The sequence below is a fragment of the Chlorocebus sabaeus genome, chromosome 10 (genome assembly GCF_047675955.1).
Source record: "Chlorocebus sabaeus isolate Y175 chromosome 10, mChlSab1.0.hap1, whole genome shotgun sequence".
Taxonomy (NCBI): Eukaryota; Metazoa; Chordata; class Mammalia; order Primates; family Cercopithecidae; genus Chlorocebus; species Chlorocebus sabaeus.
The window spans coordinates 56,155,764-56,175,604 of record NC_132913.1 but is presented as its reverse complement, the minus strand read 5'-3'; the positions used below and the strand labels follow the sequence as shown (position 1 = coordinate 56,175,604).

The following is a 19,841-nucleotide window of genomic DNA, read 5'->3' as shown; positions in this document are numbered from 1 at the left end:
TTTTGCCACGTTGCCCAGGCTGGTGTTGAACTACTAACCTCAAGTGATCCACCCACCTTGCCCTCCCAAAGTGGTGGGATTACAGGCGTGAGCCACCATGCCTGGCCAAGACTACTTCTGGTGTGAGGAGTATGCTGGTCCAGGCACCACACTGGAAGAATCACTGAACAAAGCAATTCCCATTTGCCCCATGTGAGGAAAGCTCAGTTTCCCCATATACGTGGCATGCTTCTAGGTGCTCCTTGATATGATTCCCTTTGTTGACCCAGAGCCCTCTGTTAGTCCTGAGCTTTAAAACCAAAGTTTGTCTCCAACCAGTTCAGTTTGCTTCCCCTCCTAGGTCTGCTTCTCCAATTCCATAGTTCCTTTGAGAAAGAGGTTTTCACCCTAATTCTCTGTAGGTCCATTTACTCCAACCACAGAGCAAAGCTGCTTTCCTCCTATTCCTCTGACCCCCTGACCCAGTTAGTATCCCTAGGGCTCTGCCCCTTCAGCAGGATTTCCCTGATCTCAAGCACCCATACTTCCCATTACTTTCCCGGAACTGACCTCCTATTTGTATAAACACAACCTGGATTCTCTAGCTCACTGGTTTTCTCACTCCTGTCTCCATTGCTGCTCAGCTGAATGTCCAGGGATCCAGATCCTCCATGCTGGATCACAGCATCCTGGGACCTTTGACATTCCCCTCATCCATCATCTTCAGCTCTATCCAGGTAGCTGCATTCTCTCTGCAAAAGGTTTCTGCTCGTCTCTGTTGTGTCCCCACTCTCTGACCCAAGTCTGAGTCCTGCCTTCTCATGCCCAGTCCGAATCCCACCTTTTCATGCCCCGCAACCCTAAGCCCATCTTCCTGTATGAGATTGCAGAGGACACTAGGGTGTGCCGCTATTTGATCTAACCCACTTCTCTTTCTCCCAGCCAGGCTGATTACCCCTCAAGGCCGTCAAGGCTTTGGGAGGGGACGGGTTTTATCTTGGGGGAGAACAAAATTAAACTGTGTTCAAATTATTGATCAGTTAAAGTTTTATAATACTATACAATAACATTTACCCCCAAACGGAATATTACATTTTTGATGAATCATAAGGCACTTTAAGTGATTAAAATGCCTTGTCATTAGGAATATTAATTATTATGGGTAAGTGAAAATGCAGAAAAATGAAATTAGTAAATCTTTCTGGTTGATAGCATGATGGATATGTCAGCTTTTCCTCTACCAGAAAGGAGATAAAATAGAGTAACATCAATGTGCTCAATATCGGCCTCTGCGGCCTATATCTCAGGTTGTCAATGGTACTAAAAACTTCCTGACATACAAAACTTAGTGGAGTGTAATTATGAAAGTCCATTTAATAGTTTTAAAGCACTAACATTAAAGTTATTCTATATAGGAGACTTCAGCCCATAATTAATGTTCACCACAATATGCACTAAATCTTTCTGGAGTATCATCCCCATCTAGCTAATCAGAAAGTTCTTGCTTTACTAAAAAGATACTCAACAAGTCTGCTATATCCAATTATATTTGTATTTCATCTAGTTTATAGTATTTCTTTGAAGCTTAAAAGTTATATGTCAGATGCAAAAATAATTTGCAGCAACATTCCAAAACAGGGGAACCATTTATGTTTTCATAAAACACAACTGATTTATGAAGAAAAAAAGATGTCTTTCTTTGAAAATTACTTTCAAAGAGTTTTAGGGTCCAACTACAATTATGATGATTTTCTCCACAGAAAATGGTCTGGTGTAGGCTGCAGTCAATTGCTACATAATTTTTTATCCATCAAGGCTTAATAGAAAGAAGTAAGATGAAAAGGAAATAGAAATTTAAAATCTCTGCTCATGGTCTAATGGCCTATTATCTAGCCAACTTTCTACTTGCAGAAAGCCTTCATTAAGACACCATTAAGGATGGCATTAAAACTTCTGAGCTGTTCTGGGCTGTAAGTTACGTCTCACATAACAAATTTTACTTGTGCTCCTTCCGCTCTAATATCTGTATCTAAATATCTATTGTGTTACTTATATTCCGCTATAGGAGTGTAATGGTACAGACTTGCAAAATATAGTCCTCAGTTTGAAAAATTTCTTCTTGAAAGTATAAAATTTGACGAATTTTTTAAAAAAAGAGGTCAGGGGCAGGAGAGTAATGGGATGGATTTTAATTACTCCTTTAATGCCTGTATTGAAGTTCTAAAGGATAGCCTATTTGGCACAAGAGTAAAAACATACCCAGCAGTTTCATGAAGACCATGAGCTTCCAATCAATGGAGTGTGTGATCTCCAGGCCAACTTACGTCATTTTCTGAAAGAAGCTGCTGTAACATTTCTCTTCACTCTCAACTGTTCCCCTTGGAAGTAGTTTCGGGGCCTAGCCTCTCTCATTCCCAACCTTTGCCCATGATGGGTCATTTGAGGAAGTACCATAAATTTTCTTCACCCTAAGTATTCCATTTTGATAGTGAAGATTGGTTTCCTGAACTTTCCATTCAAACTAGAAATCCACTATCATTTAAAGTCCTTCCATTAGGAAGCTGCTTAGGATATTCCTTCCATAATGACTTAGTTGGGAAGTACAGAATTCCTTATTTCTGAATTGGTAAATGAGGTTTCCAGATGGGCAAGAAGGCATGAAATTTGGGGCACTATCTCCCTCCTAGCCCTTTCCTGTCCAATTTGCTCTTGTTCTCACATCTCTAGCCATCTCTGGCTCACACTTGACCTCACTCTAAGAGCAGCTGTGGTGGTGGGCAGGGGGTATATATGAAGCAACTGCCTCAGAAGATCATTGGCTTAGGATGAAACTGCATTCTGCCCGGAGGCCCTCAGCCTGGGAGCTGGACCTTTGTCTACCACCCTTTCTTTGGATCTTTTATCCTACCATCCCCTAATTTGGGTTGATCTCATTGGTGTTTTGATTGCCTGTCTCTCTGCTTGGAATTGATCTGTATTCCTCATTTCCCAGGCTCTGCTTGACCCCCTCATAGGCCTGCTGTGCTCTGTTGCCACCCAAATCCAGAGGAAAAAGACATCTAAGTCCTCACTGCTGTTGTCTACCAGATAACTCTGTGACTTCAGGCAAGCAGCTGAACCCACCTTGGACTCAGTCTCTTCCTGTGACACCAGGGGTTATACTGGATCATCTCTAGGGTCTCCTAGAATTCGGAAACTCTAGGAACCAAGGAGCCTCTTCCTTGTCTCTCTCCACCCATCCATCTTTTAGCTGACTGTTTCAAGCTAATAATCATGAATGCAAAGTGCTGTGACATGCAGGTAAAACTCCATCCATTTCAAAAGAAAAACCTGTAAAGATAATAGCACTTTATTCTTATTTGAACCACATTGTATTGTTGGTTACAGAGTGTGACGGTAGTATGTTCAGAGTCTTGTTTTATGCCTTTGTAGCTGTGTTGCCAGCATTTGAAGGTAACTCCTCCACATAAGCGGCAGGAAAATGGCCTTTTTTCCCATTCAAAGATCCAAACCACCATCCTTCTTCTTTTTTCTCGTGTATAATCACAATGTCACCTGGGAAAATACACAGACAAATGGGTCTCTGCAATATGAACACATGTCTCAGCCCGATTGATAAGAGTTTTAAGGAGGTTCTGCTTCAAGGAGTTACTTGGTAGTGTCATTTTCTGCACTTGATTCAGATGAAGCCAAATGTATCAAACACCTGTGTATAAAGCAGGCATAATCCAGAGGATACTAAAAAGAGTAAGATAATGAACAACTGAGATAAAATAATTGCTTAAAAACAGGATTGGCCAGGTGTGGTGGCTCACACCTGTAATCCCAGCACTTTGGAGGGCAAGGCGGGCAGATCACAAGGTCAGGAGTTCGAGACCAGCCTGACCAACATGGTGAAACCCCATCTCTACTAAAAATACAAAAATTAGCTGGATGTGGTGGCACACGCCTGTAGTCCCAGCTACCCAGGAGGCTGAGGCAGGAGAACCACTTGAACCCGGGAAGTGGAGGTTGCAGTGAGCCAATATCACACCACTGTACTGCAGCCTGGGTGACACAGTGAGACTCTGTCTCAAAAAAAAAACTCACCGTGGGTCATATATCCTTATGCTGCCTGGCTCACGTTCTATGTAGCTGATGGATTGTCACCAAAGTCTTTCTTGGTGTCCATACTTTGAGGGTTTCACATGCTGGTGTTTATGATACTTTGGCATGTTGGCTGCTATAAGTATGTCTCACCAACAGTGTTTTCCTAAGATCAAGACAATGCCTCTGCATTATACCTGATTTCATAGTCCAAAAGCTTAACTCACAACTTTGCATAGAAATGTAACTCCCCGTTCAACAACTTAGCCAACTTTAATACAACATCAATTTGGAGACAATATTTTTTAAAGCAGTGATTCAAATAAAGAGAATTCCATAGCAAATTGGACAAGAAACATGGCTCTTGTCATAAAAGTAGAAAGATCTGCCCCCTTCAGGATCCAAGAGCTTCTTTTTCTTTAGCGTCATTCTGAGGTGATTTTTCAGTCTTCCCTTCACTCTTACTCAGCAATTCTCTTTCTAAGACAAAGGAGACTATTAACTCCTTTTCTGTCTTTTCTTAGTCATAAACCACTATTCTTAAAGGAGATCATTCTCAGTCTCTAAGTTCTGCCTTTAATGGGTTCTCTCAGGTCAGTAAATTGACATAATCTATTAACAAGAATTCCAACAAATGATTTCAAATTGTATTGCCAGCTTTCCTAAGCCTCCAATGTCGTGTTTCATTGAAAGAAACTACTTAGAATATAAAGTGTAAGCAGGCTTTGCCACCAGCAGAGAACTGAAAACAAGATAATCAATTTATTGTGAATGATGTAACTCAAATGCAGCATCCATGGGTTCTAGGTGGCATCTGGGAAGTATGTCTTTTATTCACATAGGAAGAAAAGTTTTTGCCTGGGGAGAGATGACTGGCAAATGCTGCAAAGGAAATACCCAATAAATAGCAAATGTGCAGTGTCCTTGTCATTTGGCTACAAAATGTATCTTGATTTTCCACTGGCTCTGGGAGCTGTGTTCTTATTTTGGATAATATACTTTCTCCCACAACGTTACTCTTTCTCACTAACCCTTCCGTTTCCAGATCTCTGTCTTAGCACTAACATCCAAACGTGGTTTCTAACTGGACACATAATGAAGGTTGAGGCTGGAGACTTTTTTCTTTAATAATGTTGTGGTTTATATTATAAAGCCACTATATAACACCTTTCCATGTTAAGTAAAACTCTGTGACACAAAGAAGGGGGTCTTACTCTTTAGACTGGACATAAAAAGCTTTTCTGAGAAGTGAGACCAGCACTAAGCTGGGAGTCAACTGACCCAGGTTCTAGAATTTGCACTTTCACTAAGTTGAGAGAGGAAGTCACTTCACATTCCTGCATGTCTAGCTTCTAAAAAATAAAAAGGTGGGGTACATCTCTAATCACTTTCCATTACTGACATTCTACCCCAGTGTGCATTGTGATTAGGAGTATGGCTGTGTTTCCAAGTTCAAATCCTGCGCTGCCACAGCCTGTGGCATTAGCCAAAGCACCTAACCTTTCTGAGTGTCAGTCTCCTCTGCTATGAAATGGGAATAACCAATAAAACCCTCCAAGGGTTTCATTAATATTAAATTGGACAATATGCCTGCAACAATGTCTGGCACATAGAAAACAGAATAAGTGTTAGCTATTATCATTATGCGAGCTTTTGTTTTAGATGTGCTTATCTTTCAAGAAGGGTGAACTGATTTGACATGGTAGTAACTCTTAAGGCTGCCACACTAAGACAGGGTTTTATTCATGCTAAGAATCTCAATATGGGAAGGCAATTAAAATATTTGAGAATGATTCTTACCCTTTTCCAAATTCAACTCATCATCTTGCCTGGCTTGAAAAGAATATAAGGCCTTGCAAAGTCTGCTGCTGAGCTGGGCTGCACCAGGGACTGAAATAGATTAAGCTGTAATTACTATGCTGTGTTAGCAGGCAAATGAATATGAGCTGAAGCTCTTTGGTTATTTAACAGTGTGGTGCAGAGTTTCAATATATTAAATTTTTCTCAAAGGGAAAGTTTGTGATTTTACATAATTTCATTCCTTGATTCAAAAACTATTTATGATGCACTTTCTATATGTATGGACTGCATATGTTATATAATCAAAAACCATATTATAATACATGAAATAGTAAGTCTAGAGAAAAACATTGCATGCATGTTTTGGAAAACATTCACCAGTTTTGCCATTCAGGTATAAATAGGGGATATTTGGGGCATGTGCATGTTATCATCCCTAGCTGTGTATGGAACTGTTTCTCAAACAATGCAGCGGTGACTCCTTAATACATCGTGTGAACCATAATGTCCTGGTTTTACTGAAGTTCTTTTTTTTTTTTTTTTTAACCAATTTCTAATTTAAAAAACTAGATAGTCAAGATTATGGTAATTATACTTGAACATGCAGGGACAGTGACGTGTGTGTGTATGCTGAAAGATGAAGAGCAGTGTGGTGTGTGGGTGCACGAATGACTGAAGTCAGATGACTGCTAACGGGGGTTTGTAGGCCATGAGACCAAGCCCTGGCAAACCACCTGGATCACTATGTGTCTCGCAGAGAGGACAGGCTTCTGATGGGAGTTTGGAGGAGGCTAGGGAGACAGAGTAACAAAGCTCCTCACAATGGTTTAAGTGTGATTATGTGGATGGCAAATAACAGGCCATTTGAATAAGGTGGATGCCAGCCATCTGCTATCTGAGGCAACTTCTCATATTATAAAATACTTTCCCAACCCTCTACTCTTCTTAACTTCTCCCATTTTTACATAAAGCTACAGAGTCTAACAAATTAATCAGTCCTGATGGAAATATAAATTTCCTTAAACAGATACAGGTCAAAGTGGCTCTGAAAATAAAGTTTAAATGTAGCAATGTGCCCTGCCAGTAGGACCCAGGCCAAAAAGACTGTGGGCATGGGATTACCTGGAGTTGAAGAACTTGGATTGCTCTGCCCACCAGAAGATGCTTTGCTCACAATATTCTCTAATCTCTTCATTAAAAAAGGCCGAGATATTTTCACATAGCTATGAGTATGCTCCTGTTCAAATGGTATAAAAAGTCATATTTTATAACACGATTATCATAAACATTCATGAAAATTAACTCTTCTGTAGCTGTTTTCCTCAAGTTTTTTTTTTTTTTTTTTTTTAGACAGAGTCTTGCCCTGTCACCCAGGCTGGAGTGCAGTGGCATGATCTCAGCTCACTACAACCTCCACCACCTGGGTTCAAGTGATTCTCCTGCCTCAGCCTCCCTGGTAGCTGGGATTACATGTGCCCACCACCATGCCTGACTAATTTTTGTATTTTTAACAGAGACAGGTTTCACCATGTCAGCCAGGCTGGTCTGGAACTCCTGACCTCAGGTGATCTGCCTACCTCGGCCTCCTAAAATTCTGGGATTATAGGCATGAGCCACTGCGCCTGGACTGGAAGTTTTTAAACTGAGGAGTATAAATAATTCAATAGATTTCTAAGCCCTACTGTGTTTCAGTTTTGAGTTGAAGCCTTAATATTTTCAAAATTAAACAATTACTGTACTTTATAGCCTGTGTTTCCAATTCTAACCTGTGTGTCTAGGTCAAATAGTAACATTTATAACATTACTTTTACAAATACAACTTTAGTTGGCTTAATGCAAGTGAAATGATCACAACCCTCTAAATGACTGAGATTGTTTTTGAGCTCTTGAGCCTCTTAGAAAACCGTCCCTTCACAAGATGATTACGGCTCCCCCTTCTGATCAGTAACCACAAGCAATAGCTACCATGTACGTTCACCTGCTCATCCACTCCTGGAGTGCAGCACTAGGAAAATAGGTGTATGTGAATTTCAGAGCTGTACTGATGCATTATCTGCATTAGGCACCATGTTAAACAGATGAGACTAATACATACCACAAAATCTTATAATTTAGGTCTGTATGAATATTAAAATTTAAATTTAATAGAAATTTTACTGTAAAAGCACATCCAAAGGATAAAATTCAGGTTTGATGAGCCAGAAGACATTGAAAGTGTTTTTTAGCTCCTCATAGAAGTTTGGTGTACACAGTATATTCGGTTGTGTCTAGCTCTTGTTGTGCTCAAAAGAAATAAAAACATTTATCTTATTAAGTGTATGAATATTAATATCACATAGAATTCCTAACACCTGGCCGGGTGCGGTGGCTCACGCCTGTAATCCCAGCACTTTGGGAGGCCGAGGCGGGTGGATCACGAGGTCGGGAGATCGAGACCATCCTGGCTAACACAGTGAAACCCCGTCTCTACTAAAAATACAAAAAATTAGCCGGGCGAGGTGGCGGGCGCCTGTAGTCCCAGCTACTCGGAGACTGAGGCAGGAGAATGGCGTGAACCCGGGAGGCGGAGCTTGCAGTGAGCCGAGATCGCGCCACTGCACTCCAGCCTGGGTGACAGAGCGAGACTCCATCTCAAAAAAAAAAAAAAAAAAAAAAAAAAGAATTCCTAACACCTTTTTTGCCCTGATGCTACTTTAAGCCACTCCACCCAGCAGGCCCAATCAAGAAATTACAACCAGTCTCCTTGAATGTTACCTTTTCCCTCCACCTGAAGATGGAGTTACTGCAAGGATGGCTGGGTTGAGGTCTTTGCTCAAGTTCTGCTAACACTGATGACAGTTTGTAGGAGTTCGCTTCCAAAAGGTCTAGTTTCAAATTGTTCTGTGGATACGTCATTTGGCCATGTGAGCAAATTTCTAGTAAATGAGGCACAACTGTACAGGAATGTCAGAATAACTTTCAAAATAACAGGTTAGAAAAGTATGCATTTAACTCATACAGATATTCATAGAAAATGCCGAAGGAAAAAAAATGGGGGAATAAACTCTTTAAGCAGTATAGAGGGTGGTTTTAGTTGTTGAGTGTGTCTCACTCTGTACTCTGGGGTAAACAGGAAACCTTGGTAATAGTATTTGATGGCAATGAAGAGCTTTTACTCAATTTTCTGCTGAGGGATGAGAAAGGGAATAAGTGTTGATTAGAGAAGGTAGATTTTTGGTGGTCTGTGAAGAAAGTGAGCCATCAGTGCTCAATCTTGTGAACAGAATTGAGTTAACATCAATAGAATCAAATGAAATTGAATGTGAGCTTCGTTTGTTCTTCAAGAAGGTGAAGTCTCATATTACCCACAAAGTTTACAGGAATACTTCTGGAAACTGGGAACAATATTCTAGGGTATTTGAGTATAAAAATACTAAGTCAAGCTAAAGATACACTCCTAGTCTCTGTCTGTTCTTGATTTGACCTTGATCTAGAAACTTTATAATTACCTTGTCAGGCTGGGTCCAGCCAAGGTGAATTAAATAACAGCATCTAAGCATTGGAAGGGTTCTGCTTATCCAGCCTCCTCATCACCATTATCCCTCTCTCCCTCACACCTCCAGCATGGGAATTCCTTAACCCTAATATCCCTGCCAGGGTGTCACAGCCATGGACAGAAGACATCCAATTGATGGAGAAAGTCTCTAAGTGTTGGAGGAATCTACTGCATTGTGGGGCAGGTTTACCCAAGACAAAACTAAAAGCTCCCCCAGGCCTTCTATTTAGACCTTCACTTGATAGTCTCATAGAGCACATCTAGTTCCTCCTGTATGTGGCCCTCTTTCTGGTATCTAAAGACAGTATTTAATCTAAATGCCTCCAATTTTCTCAACAATTTCTCCTATGACATTGCTTGTGAACATTCTGGATTCAAATATGGTACTTCAAGGACCAAGATACAATGAAATAAGGAAGAATTTAAATAAAAGTTTCCTCATCCTAGAAACCTTCCCTGCGTGACACAAAATCTACCAGTATCACTGGTTTCTGTCTACCCAGATGCAGAGCATGCGTAATGAAATCATGCAGATATTTGGCAGTCATCACTTAAAGGTTCACAGTTGCTCCTTCACCAGATCATAAACACCAGAAGTTCCGGGGTCAGATCCTCTCCCTCCTTTTGTCCTCCACTGTGTGCTTCAGGCAAGAGGACCCAGATGACCCTAATACACGTATGCTGGTAATGACAATGACAACATTCTGTGCAAGGACAGCCAAAGGAATAAATGTATAACCAAATGGCATCATGAAATGCTCTTTATGACTTTATTTTGGCACATGTTATTTGCATTGAATAGTTAACAGTTTGTGCGGTCACAGAAAATGTCCTACAGTCTGTTTTATAATTTCATAAAAATTGTAGCCACAGGTCATTGCAGGTATGTTAGACCTCTGTTCCCAAGTGCACACAATGCAGGCCTTTCTTTTCCTAAGAAGTGTCAGGCTTGTCTCTGCAACAGCACCCTACTCAAGAAAGCCTATCTAAACACTAGGTCAGCGATACCTCACTGCATCTGTCTTCTTTCACCAAAGAACTATTGAAATTGCCAATCTGGGTACAATTATCAGGTACCTACATTCACAAGAAAGTTAGGCTATAAGCAAGAAAAAGAAAACACCCAGATTCCTGTATCCTTCAAAACATTGCTAAAAAATTTATCTCCTTAAATGATTCTCAGATTAACCCCAGTCCACTCCTGATCTCTAATCACAGCAGAAACCCATATGTTGCACACTGGTGCTATATATCTGTTCATTTTTATTCCTATGTAAAATTCATCAGCTTTTTGTTAACTACCCCTTTCATGTGGGTTCCTCTGAAGTGGCCAAAATGTCCATCAGTCCCCACAAATGTCTTTGGGGCTAGAGTTCACACACTCAGCACAAAGGCCAGGAGGCCCACCTCCCTGCCTCTTCTACCATCTCCCCACCCCAATTTCCACCCTCAAAGAACTTCGCCTCCAAAGTTGCTCCTGGTTTCCCAAGATTTTGCCTCACACCCCAGACAGCCCTCTTCCCTCTGTGCAGCCACGCCTTTCCTTTCTCCTGTTATTCTCCGATAACAGATCAGCAGAGGGATGAATGGAAAATACCATCTTAATAAAAATTACTAGTTTTTGAGCTCCTCCTGTGAGCATTGTGCTAGCATTTACTAAATAATATTTCACCCTCATAAAAACCCCATGAGGTTAGTACCAATATCCCCATTTTGCAGATGAGAACACTAAAGTTGCCCCAGGTCCCTGTAAACAGCAGAGCTAAATCTAAATACAGGCCTTTCTGAATGCAGATCCTGTATTTCCTGTCACTTTTCTTAACTGGGTTAAAGTGCACATGTTTTCTAGGCCCTTAAAGAATGACTGTTTTGGAGAGTACTATTTTAGACACACTTCTTTTCCTAGGACACCAAAGCAAACATTTCTAGGTAGTTGGATTTTTCCAGATCCCTCAAATGACTTATGAAGCTGACCCTATAAGCTCTCCCACTAGATTGTTCTATGTCATGAGAAAGGAAAGAAAGGCAAACAAGGCCAAGCGGACCAGAAACAAGTATTCTAAAAATAACCCTTTCATCACTAAATCTAGGAAACTGCACTCTGCAAACATTTACCTCATCCATTAACGCTGCTGTGTCTTTCTGGCTCTTTGCATCAGAGAAGGAGGAGTTGCTGGAGTATGTTTTAAGCATTCGTTCCAGGCCTGAAAATGAAATAATGTTCTCAGTCACCTTTCACACTGTCTCAGTGGGACACAGCTGGGAGTCAGTCACTCTCAAAGGGAGCCTAGAAGTGATACCAGTGATTTTTTTTTTTTTTTTTTAAGACGGAGTCTTGCTCTGTCACCCAAGCTAGAGTGCAGTGGCATGATCTTGGCTCACTGCAACCTCTACCTCCCAGGTTCAAGCAGTTCTCCTCCCTCAGCCTCTTGAGTAGCTGGAATTACAGGTGTGTGCCACCACATCCAGCTAATTTTTGTTCTTTTAGTAGAGACACAGTTTCATCATGTTGGCCAAGCTGGTCTCCAACACCTGACCTTGTGATCCACCCGCCTTGGCTTCCCAAAGTGTTAGGATTATAGGCATGAGCCACAGCACCCAGCCACCAGTAGGATTTCTTAAATGGCTGAGGGAGTCTCTGCAGGTAGTTCTTAATAAATCTGACTGAATGATAAATGAACTGTTCGTTTACCTTTCTCTTCACTTAATGAAATTTGAGAAATGCTGGTGCTTAAAGCATCTTGATTGTTATGTTTCCAGATGAGATTTTGAATTTCTTTCAGTTGACCCATTCTAGCGATTGCTAACATTTACACAATGTTGGCTTCTTCCTCATTATGGTATTCACATCACTAAATATTTTCTATCTTGAATTTGCTCTCTAGTATTCCATTGCAATGAGTAATTGTGATCCATATAAAACAAGCTACTGTGTAGACATCAGATCCACGAATGTGGAGTCATTTTTGTCATCCATGTTGCTTTAGAGCTGCTTCACATTCTAATACTTCTACGTACAGAATTTAATTTGAATGATTTTTACATTGTTTCAAAAGTCAAAAGACACAAACCAAAAAAATCCTCCAAAACTCTTGTGCACAGTTGGTTTACCATGTTCTAAACCAAACATTATTTCTCATTCTAGCCAACTTCAGAAACACAGTTAAAATGCTACATTTCTGAAAATAGTAGTATAATACTTATATAGGTTTCATAAATAGACCAAAATGTGATTTTCCTTTTTTTTTTTTTCTGCTTTCTTCTTTTTTTTTTTTTTATTCACACAATTTAGGTTTGATATATGGTTCTTTAAATGAGATGACCCCTGCCAAATAGCAAAAGCAGATTAATCCTAACTCTGAATGAAACCTCTGAGCATAATATGGTCCCTTTTCTGGCCATTCGAAGAGATGGTTACACACCTTCCTTGTCTTTTGAGGCTTTTTCAATGTCTCTCTGCAGTCTCAATAATTTTGGTTTTATTAAAGACTTTCGTCTCTCTTTATCCATTGCACTGTTAGGATCTTCTTCCTTTAGGAAAAAAGAAGGATGTCTAACAAGGGGAAGAAGTAAGAGTTGCTATTCCCTGTCCATACTGAGACTTCCACTGGCTGCATTTAATTTTAACTTTACAAAAAAAATTTTTTTAAGCAGGATAATCTTTAGTTTTACATACATCGTTCTACCTGTTCTAGACCTGATGAATAAGAAAATACCTCCTTGTTCACAACTTGTAAGTCACATGGCCGAGCACTTTTTAATACAGCAAATTATTCTTTGAGGATGGACCCTTGCTACAGTTATTTCATTTTCTTGATAAATCTATTTGTTGTATACTTACTGCTTCCTTATTTACCTTTGTTCAAGTTAGAGTCCTTTAATGGCCCAAATGTAATATCATGTATGTGCTTCGGGCTATGACTGCCTCAGGAGTGGAAGACATTTTGACTGAGTTCTGTGTTGGCTCAGTACTGGGAAGATGTGAGCTAAAACACATATGCTCTGCCCAGAATGGGTTTATGATTTAGTTAGGCCTTGAAGCATAACATGAAAGAAACTAGCAATACAAGACCACATGCACTCACGAATGGTACAGACACCACAAGTGGAGGCAGCTGATGGCTTCAAGGAGGCAAGAAGACGTTAACTGTCTAGTCAAGGAAAGATGGCAAAGGGCACTCCAGACAGGAGAAATGGCGGGAGCAAAGGGCTGAGGGAGGACTGTGGGAAATGTGTCAGGAACAATAAAGACACCTGTTGCATGAGCAAAAAAATAGTGGAAGAAAAAATTGTTCAGGGAGTTAAGACTAGATTTTAAGGCTGATGTAGGAATTTTATCACATAGGCTATGAGGAATCATTCATGATATCTGAGCTTTCACGTGCATTATTTCAAGGATTGAATAAAAAGAATAGGATGGTAGGGTTGGAGTGAGGAGGTTGCTAAACATGAGTGGCAGAGGGACAGAAACCCATGGAGAAAGAGGGGAAACTAATGACTCAAGGTGGGAGGGGAGGATGCCGGGCTTCTCTGACAAGGAAGGAGAAAAATTAGGATCCCGGCTGAGAGATTACCTTTAGATGGAGCTTCACAAACAAGAAGTGTGAGGATTTAGAGCAAAGGGAATAGCCTCTATAAAAACATATACAGATAAAAATATTTTATTTACATATTTTGCATTGCACATTACAAAAGTTTCTTTATATTCTAGGCCAGGTGCGGTGGTTCCCACCCGTAATCCCAGCACTTTGGGAGGCCAAGGTGGGTGGATTGCTTGAGGTCAGGAGTTCGAGACCAGCCTGGCCAACACATGGTGAAACCCTGTGTCTACTAAAAATACAAAAAATTAGCTGGGTGTGGTGGTATGCACCTGTAATCACAGCTACTTGGGAGGCTGGGGCCGGAGAATCACTTGAACCCAGGAGCAGAGGTTGCAGTGAACTGACATTGTGCCACTGCACTCCAACCTGGGCCACAGAGCGAGACTCCATCTCAAAATAAATAAAGAAATAAATAAAAGTGTCTTTATTTATTTATTATATGCAACTCCTACAACTCAATGGTTGGTTTTATTTTCCTCATTTTACCCGTGACACAGATAAATAAAAGAAGGCCCAAGCTGACCCCAAATTCTCTACCACCCTTTCACATATCAGCCTACAGCTGAGGCGCAAGCTGACATCACATCCCCTAGTAAACTCTTACTGAACTGCTAAGATGCCTAACTAAAACCATTAGTCCTTCCCTGTTGAAGGAATGTTAGTCATCACATAGCTCCCGTACCAGTCCAAGGCTTCCCTTGGTTTGTTTGGGGACATCTTTTGCTTAAACATGTATTTCCAGGGATAGATTGTTCCTGGGTCAGTTTCAGGATGGGGTATATTGCCATCGTTTAACTCTCACATTTGTCCTTCTCTTCTAAAGATTTGTTAGGAAGAAGGTCAGTACTGGAGGAGGCATATAAAATTACAGATACAATCTTTTGAACGGCATTTATGGTAACCTTACAAGTATTTTCACCAGGTCACCAGCCCTCCAAGTGTTGCACTCAGATTGGTCTCTTTGTTGTCCCTGGTCCATGTAAATTTCGTAACACTGGATAAAAACCAACCTACACTTACAATGACTATAAAGTCAGACACTGGGGTACTTTGCCTTAAAGATGTCAAGAAAATACTATTCACTCATTTTGAGACACAGTCCTTTCTCTTGGACGACAGATACATGGTTGTGAGTTCTGATACAGTGAAGTTTTATAGAAACCAAAAATTTCTCTGAACATGCCAATAAATGAGAAGTCATCATGGCTGCCTCCTTACACTTTGGTAGAACCCTAGTCAAATTTTCAAGGAGAATAATCTTCATTTTACTGACAAGTTATTTGATAGGGGCATTTTTATTATTCTTTGTAAGAAAATAGTAGATTTATTTTATTGTACATTTTTCCATCTCAGGCCCTGCCTACATTATTTGGAAGAAAAAAGAGCTTTCCCAATGTAATCAAATCATTTCCACTTCCATTTCTACCTTGTTTCTGCATTGAACAGACATTGATATTGCTAATATATTTCTCCTTTGCCAGGGTAGGAAAAAAAAGACTCAATAAAAAGTAGCTGGTCATTTGCTGCTCTCTGAAGGGTGGGGAAAGGGAAAGGCAGTCAGGATTTACTGCTGTGCCTGATCTAAACCGCCTCTCCCTTCTACCCTCATCTCTTGTTGCCTGATCAGAGGTCTAGGAAGGTCAGCTTTGGCTGTACTTCTAACCCTATGGAGAACATAATCAGTGGGCTTGTTCTCCGTATCAGAGAAGAGTGACACCCCTAATCTGGAGCATGAAATCCTGAACAAAATATGGCAGAGGACCCAGGGAAACGCTATCAGGAATTCTTTCTGCAGATTTTGGTAATTAATAATCAGTTCCTAGAACACTACAATTAAGAATATCAAGAGGGGAGCAGAGGCCAAAATCTTTGAGGCTTGACCCAGAAGGACAAATAATTTGCCCAAGATTGCAAAGAGGCAACACGCTTAGGCTCTCACGAGGGACGCTGACCAGTTTTCAGCCAAAACACCCGCAGTAGAATCACTCAAATGCCTTCAAAATAAGCCTCCGGTAATCCGGTCCAAGGTTTTCAAGGGAAGGGACCATGAAAAATACTGACAGTGACTCCCACTTCCTAGAACCCATGCTTTTGGGTGATCTCCGCTCACACTCACCTTTGAGTATGGGCTGCACTTATTGACTTGCTTCTAGCAAATAGAATATTATGAGATGTCACTTCTGAGATTAGCTCACAAAAGATTATAATTTATTGGGCACTCTGGCTCTATCACTTATTCTGCGGGGAGCAGGCTGAGACATGGAGAGACCCACGTGGCAAGAAAATGGTATCTCCAACCAACAGCAGTGAGCACCGGAGGCCTGCCAACAGCCCTGTGAGTCAGCTTGGAAGTGAGTCTTCTGCAGGAAGAGCCTGGAGGTGTCTGCAGCCCAGCCTGACACCTTGATTGCAGCCTTGGGAGAGGCTCAGAGACACCTGGCTAAGACAACTGAATTCTTGACCCACAAACTATGAGATAATACATGTTTGTTTTAAGCCATTATTTTGGCAGGGGGAGGTGGTGGGGGGGGTGGTGATTTGTCGCACAGCAATTTGTGCAGACAATGAATTTAAGCACCACGTGATATACAGTGATTAATTATAGGTCATTGAAACATATCTACCTGGCGATACTTTTATAGAAGACCGAATATGAAGATTCTGTTTAAAACCCTGCTTGACTTTCTTTCCTTCTAGAAAATACCAAAGACATGTTTCCATTGCCCAGTTTGTAAACTAGAACGCTGGGTGTTTTTATTTATATGGGCTATGAGAAATCATTTTCATTTATAAAACATGATATTTGCTTTCAATTTTTTCCATATAATTCCCTCAGTACCTAAGATTCTTCATTAATGTAACTTATTTTTTTCCATTTCATACTTACAAAGTAATCTGTTAACAGGAACTCAGATTTGTTTTCTGTAGATAAAATTGCAGTTTCTTCCATTAGAGCCTGGATATCTTTTTCAATGTCAATCTTGCTGATGGCACAGTGAATCTGCGTGTGGCACTGCAATGCCAAGGGGAGCAGAATAAGGTTGTCGAAGAAAGGTTTCTGCCCCTTCTTACCAGGCATACCAGAAATGGAGAGATCATCTCTACTCACTGTGGTCAGGGTTTGGCCAAAAAGAGAAATATGTTGGCTGTACTGGTTTAAGTTATTGCATAAAAGTTGAATTCTTTCCTTCTCCAGCTCCAGAATGCTCTGAAAAGAATGAAAATTGGGGTAAGATCAGCCGGTTGTTACGTAAAACGGAAGCCACTTATCAAATACTGACACACCTGAAGACAGACTGAACAAAGTCTCATGATTAGCCTCTTGACTATGTCATATCCAAACCACAGTGGAGGGAGATTTCCAGGAGAGAACTGTGTCTTGGTATCTTAAATTACTCCTTTAAGAGTGATTTAACCCACACACTTTCCCCAGGCTCTTTTGACCCAAAAGGGATATAGGCAGATGCTGTGGGTTACCTAAGTTTACAAGGAAGAGGGAGAAAAGAAGAAATGGAAGCATTTGACACACATCTATGAATTCCAGAGGAGAATTCCAGAGGAGAAGCCCCGGAAAGCCCATATCCATGTCTTGGAAATGCATTGAGACACTCAATAGTTTTAGAATTGTTTATAGTACATTCCAGGCATTCTGTTAGTCTCTGCAGGGAAGAGAATAAGTCACAAATTCTCTGTATAAAGAGATTATTTGACAAGAGAATAATCCCAAAGTCTGACCAATTCATAATTCTATCTAAAATTAGGCCTGGGAGTCAGAGTCCACTGTTTGCAGGTAGGCACATAGCCTCTTTATTTTGTGTGAGATGATAGAAGTTTCATTATTAGACTTACAACTTTTAGGTAGGAAGGGTAAATAACAAAGTGAGGGGAATCACATTTGCCTTGTTAGCTATTAACATTTTAGAGGCCGGGCGCAGTGGCTCACGCCTGTAATTCCAGCATTTTGGGACACCAAGGTGGGAGGATCACCTGAGGTCAGGAGTTTGAGACCAGCCCAGCCAACATGGTGAAACCTTATCTCTACTAAAAATATAAAAATTAGCCAGGTGTGGTGGCGTGCGCCTATAATCCTAGCTACTCAGGAGGCTGAGGCAGGAGAATCGCTTGAACCCAGGAGGTGGAGATTGCAGTGAGCCGAGATCACGCCATCGCACTCCAGCCTGGGCGAGAAGAGTGAAACTCTGTCTCAAAAAAAATTAAATTAAATTTAAAAAAAAAAAAAAAAAAAATATATATATATATATATACACACACACACATTTTAAAATGTTACTTATTAGATCCCTGCCAATTGAGTTGCTGACTGGTGGTTTTTAGAGAGGGCAGAAAGGTTTAGCAACTAAGCATTGTTATAGAAGACCGGGTCAGGCAGAGTACCAAGGGAGATTCCAAGGCCATGTGGGGGCAGCATAAGGCTGCTGGGTATGTGCCCAGGGGAGTCTGGGTTTTAATGGCGATGGCAGGTGTCCAAGACAAAATTCTTCCCATCTTTGTGTGTGTATGCATGTGTAAAAACAAGGCCTGGCTAGGCGCAGTAGCGCATGCCTGTAATCTCAGTACTTTGGGAGGCCGAGGCGGATGGACCACCCGAGGTCAGGAGTTCAAGGCCAGCCTGCCCAACATGGCGAAACCCCATCTCTACTAAAAATACAAAAATTAGCCATGTGTAGTGGCACATGCTTGTCGTCCCAGCTACTCGGGAGGCTGAGGCAGGAAAATCCCTTGGACCTGGGAGGTGGAGGTTGCAGTGAGCTGAGATCATGCCACTGCACTCCAGCCTGGGCAACAAAGTGAGACTCCATCTCAAAAAAAAAAAAAAAAAAAAAGAAAAGAAAAGAAAGAGAAAAAACAAACAAGGCCTGGACATTCATCCTTTCATCCAGAGAAGGCCAGCTCGGTTGCTCTCATAACCACCATCCCAACTCCATCCCACAGAGATCACCAGCAATCATCTTTCATGAACAAGGCGTTAGGCAAATTGGTGGGTAACACGACCATAGGGAAGAAGAAAGATGGGTATGTCTCAAGGCCCTTGGCAGTGCAAGAGGTGAGAATGGAGAGTCACAAAGATCACTGGGTTCTCCTTGCTCACCTTTTGGCATTCCTACAGGAGCCCACTGGCCTGATCCAGTATGGTATTCTTCTATATCCCTGTGTTGTTAATTCATTTATGGTATATGGTGATTAAAATTATTTTAAATTTCTTTATACTTTTAATTATGGTAAAATTTACATAATATGACATGCCATTTTATCCACCTTAGGCATCTATTTCAGTGTCATTAAGTGCATTCACATTATTGTGCAACCATCACCATAATTCATCTCTAGAACTTTTTTCATCTTGCAAAAGTAAACTGTACCCATGAAACAACTTCTTATTTCCTACACTTTGCCTACTCTGGCAACCACCATTCTACCTTCTGTCTCTATGAATTTAACTTCTCTTGGTACCTCTTACAAGAGGAATCATACACTACTTGTTCTTTTGCATCTGGCTATTTCACTTAGCATAATGTCTGCAAGGTTCATCCATGTTGTAGGATGTGCCAGAATTCCCTTCCTTTTTGGCTGAATAATATTCCATGGTATGTATATACCACATTTTGATTTTTGGTATATAGTCATTTGAACACTGCTTGTAAATGAAAGTAGTAACAGGTTCAGGCAGTAACTATGAACATCTGTGCCAATCACATGCAACTTTAGATTTTGTACCAAGTGTCCTGACATTTGGATTGGAAGCCTGGAACCTTGCCCCCATGGCAGTCTTCTTAGTTGCCTCTGAAGCTGCCCAATTTTCATACGTCAATGGGAGTCAA

At 40.9% G+C, this 19,841-nt stretch overlaps 2 protein-coding genes across 6 annotated transcripts in view; one reads left to right on the top strand and one right to left on the bottom strand.

Moving 5' to 3' along the window:
* The window catches only part of SPC25 (SPC25 component of NDC80 kinetochore complex), a 36,914-nt gene extending 26,769 nt beyond the window's left edge, over positions 1-10,145 (top strand). For 2 of the 3 annotated variants that reach the window (XM_073019791.1, XM_073019786.1), the window contains one exon: positions 9,904-10,145. In XM_073019791.1, the coding sequence (XP_072875892.1) occupies positions 9,904-9,920 (17 nt within the window). In that variant the 3' untranslated portion in view covers positions 9,921-10,145. Of the gene's footprint in view, positions 1-2,971; positions 6,437-9,903 lie in introns of those variants that run through there. The other variant, XM_073019790.1, reaches the window with a different exon arrangement.
* Positions 3,313-19,841, bottom strand: part of NOSTRIN (nitric oxide synthase trafficking) — a 63,601-nt gene continuing 47,072 nt past the window's right edge. For 2 of the 3 annotated variants that reach the window (XM_007965262.3, XM_007965261.3), the window contains 8 exons: positions 17,111-17,209; positions 16,889-17,014; positions 12,823-12,931; positions 11,516-11,604; positions 8,620-8,745; positions 6,988-7,102; positions 5,866-5,955; positions 3,313-3,534 (listed from right to left, as the gene is read on the bottom strand). In XM_007965262.3, the coding sequence (XP_007963453.3) occupies positions 3,398-3,534; positions 5,866-5,955; positions 6,988-7,102; positions 8,620-8,745; positions 11,516-11,604; positions 12,823-12,931; positions 16,889-17,014; positions 17,111-17,209 (891 nt within the window). In that variant the 3' untranslated portion in view covers positions 3,313-3,397. The remainder of the gene's footprint in view (positions 3,535-5,865; positions 5,956-6,987; positions 7,103-8,619; positions 8,746-11,515; positions 11,605-12,822; positions 12,932-16,888; positions 17,015-17,110; positions 17,210-19,841) is intronic. The other variant, XM_007965263.3, reaches the window with a different exon arrangement.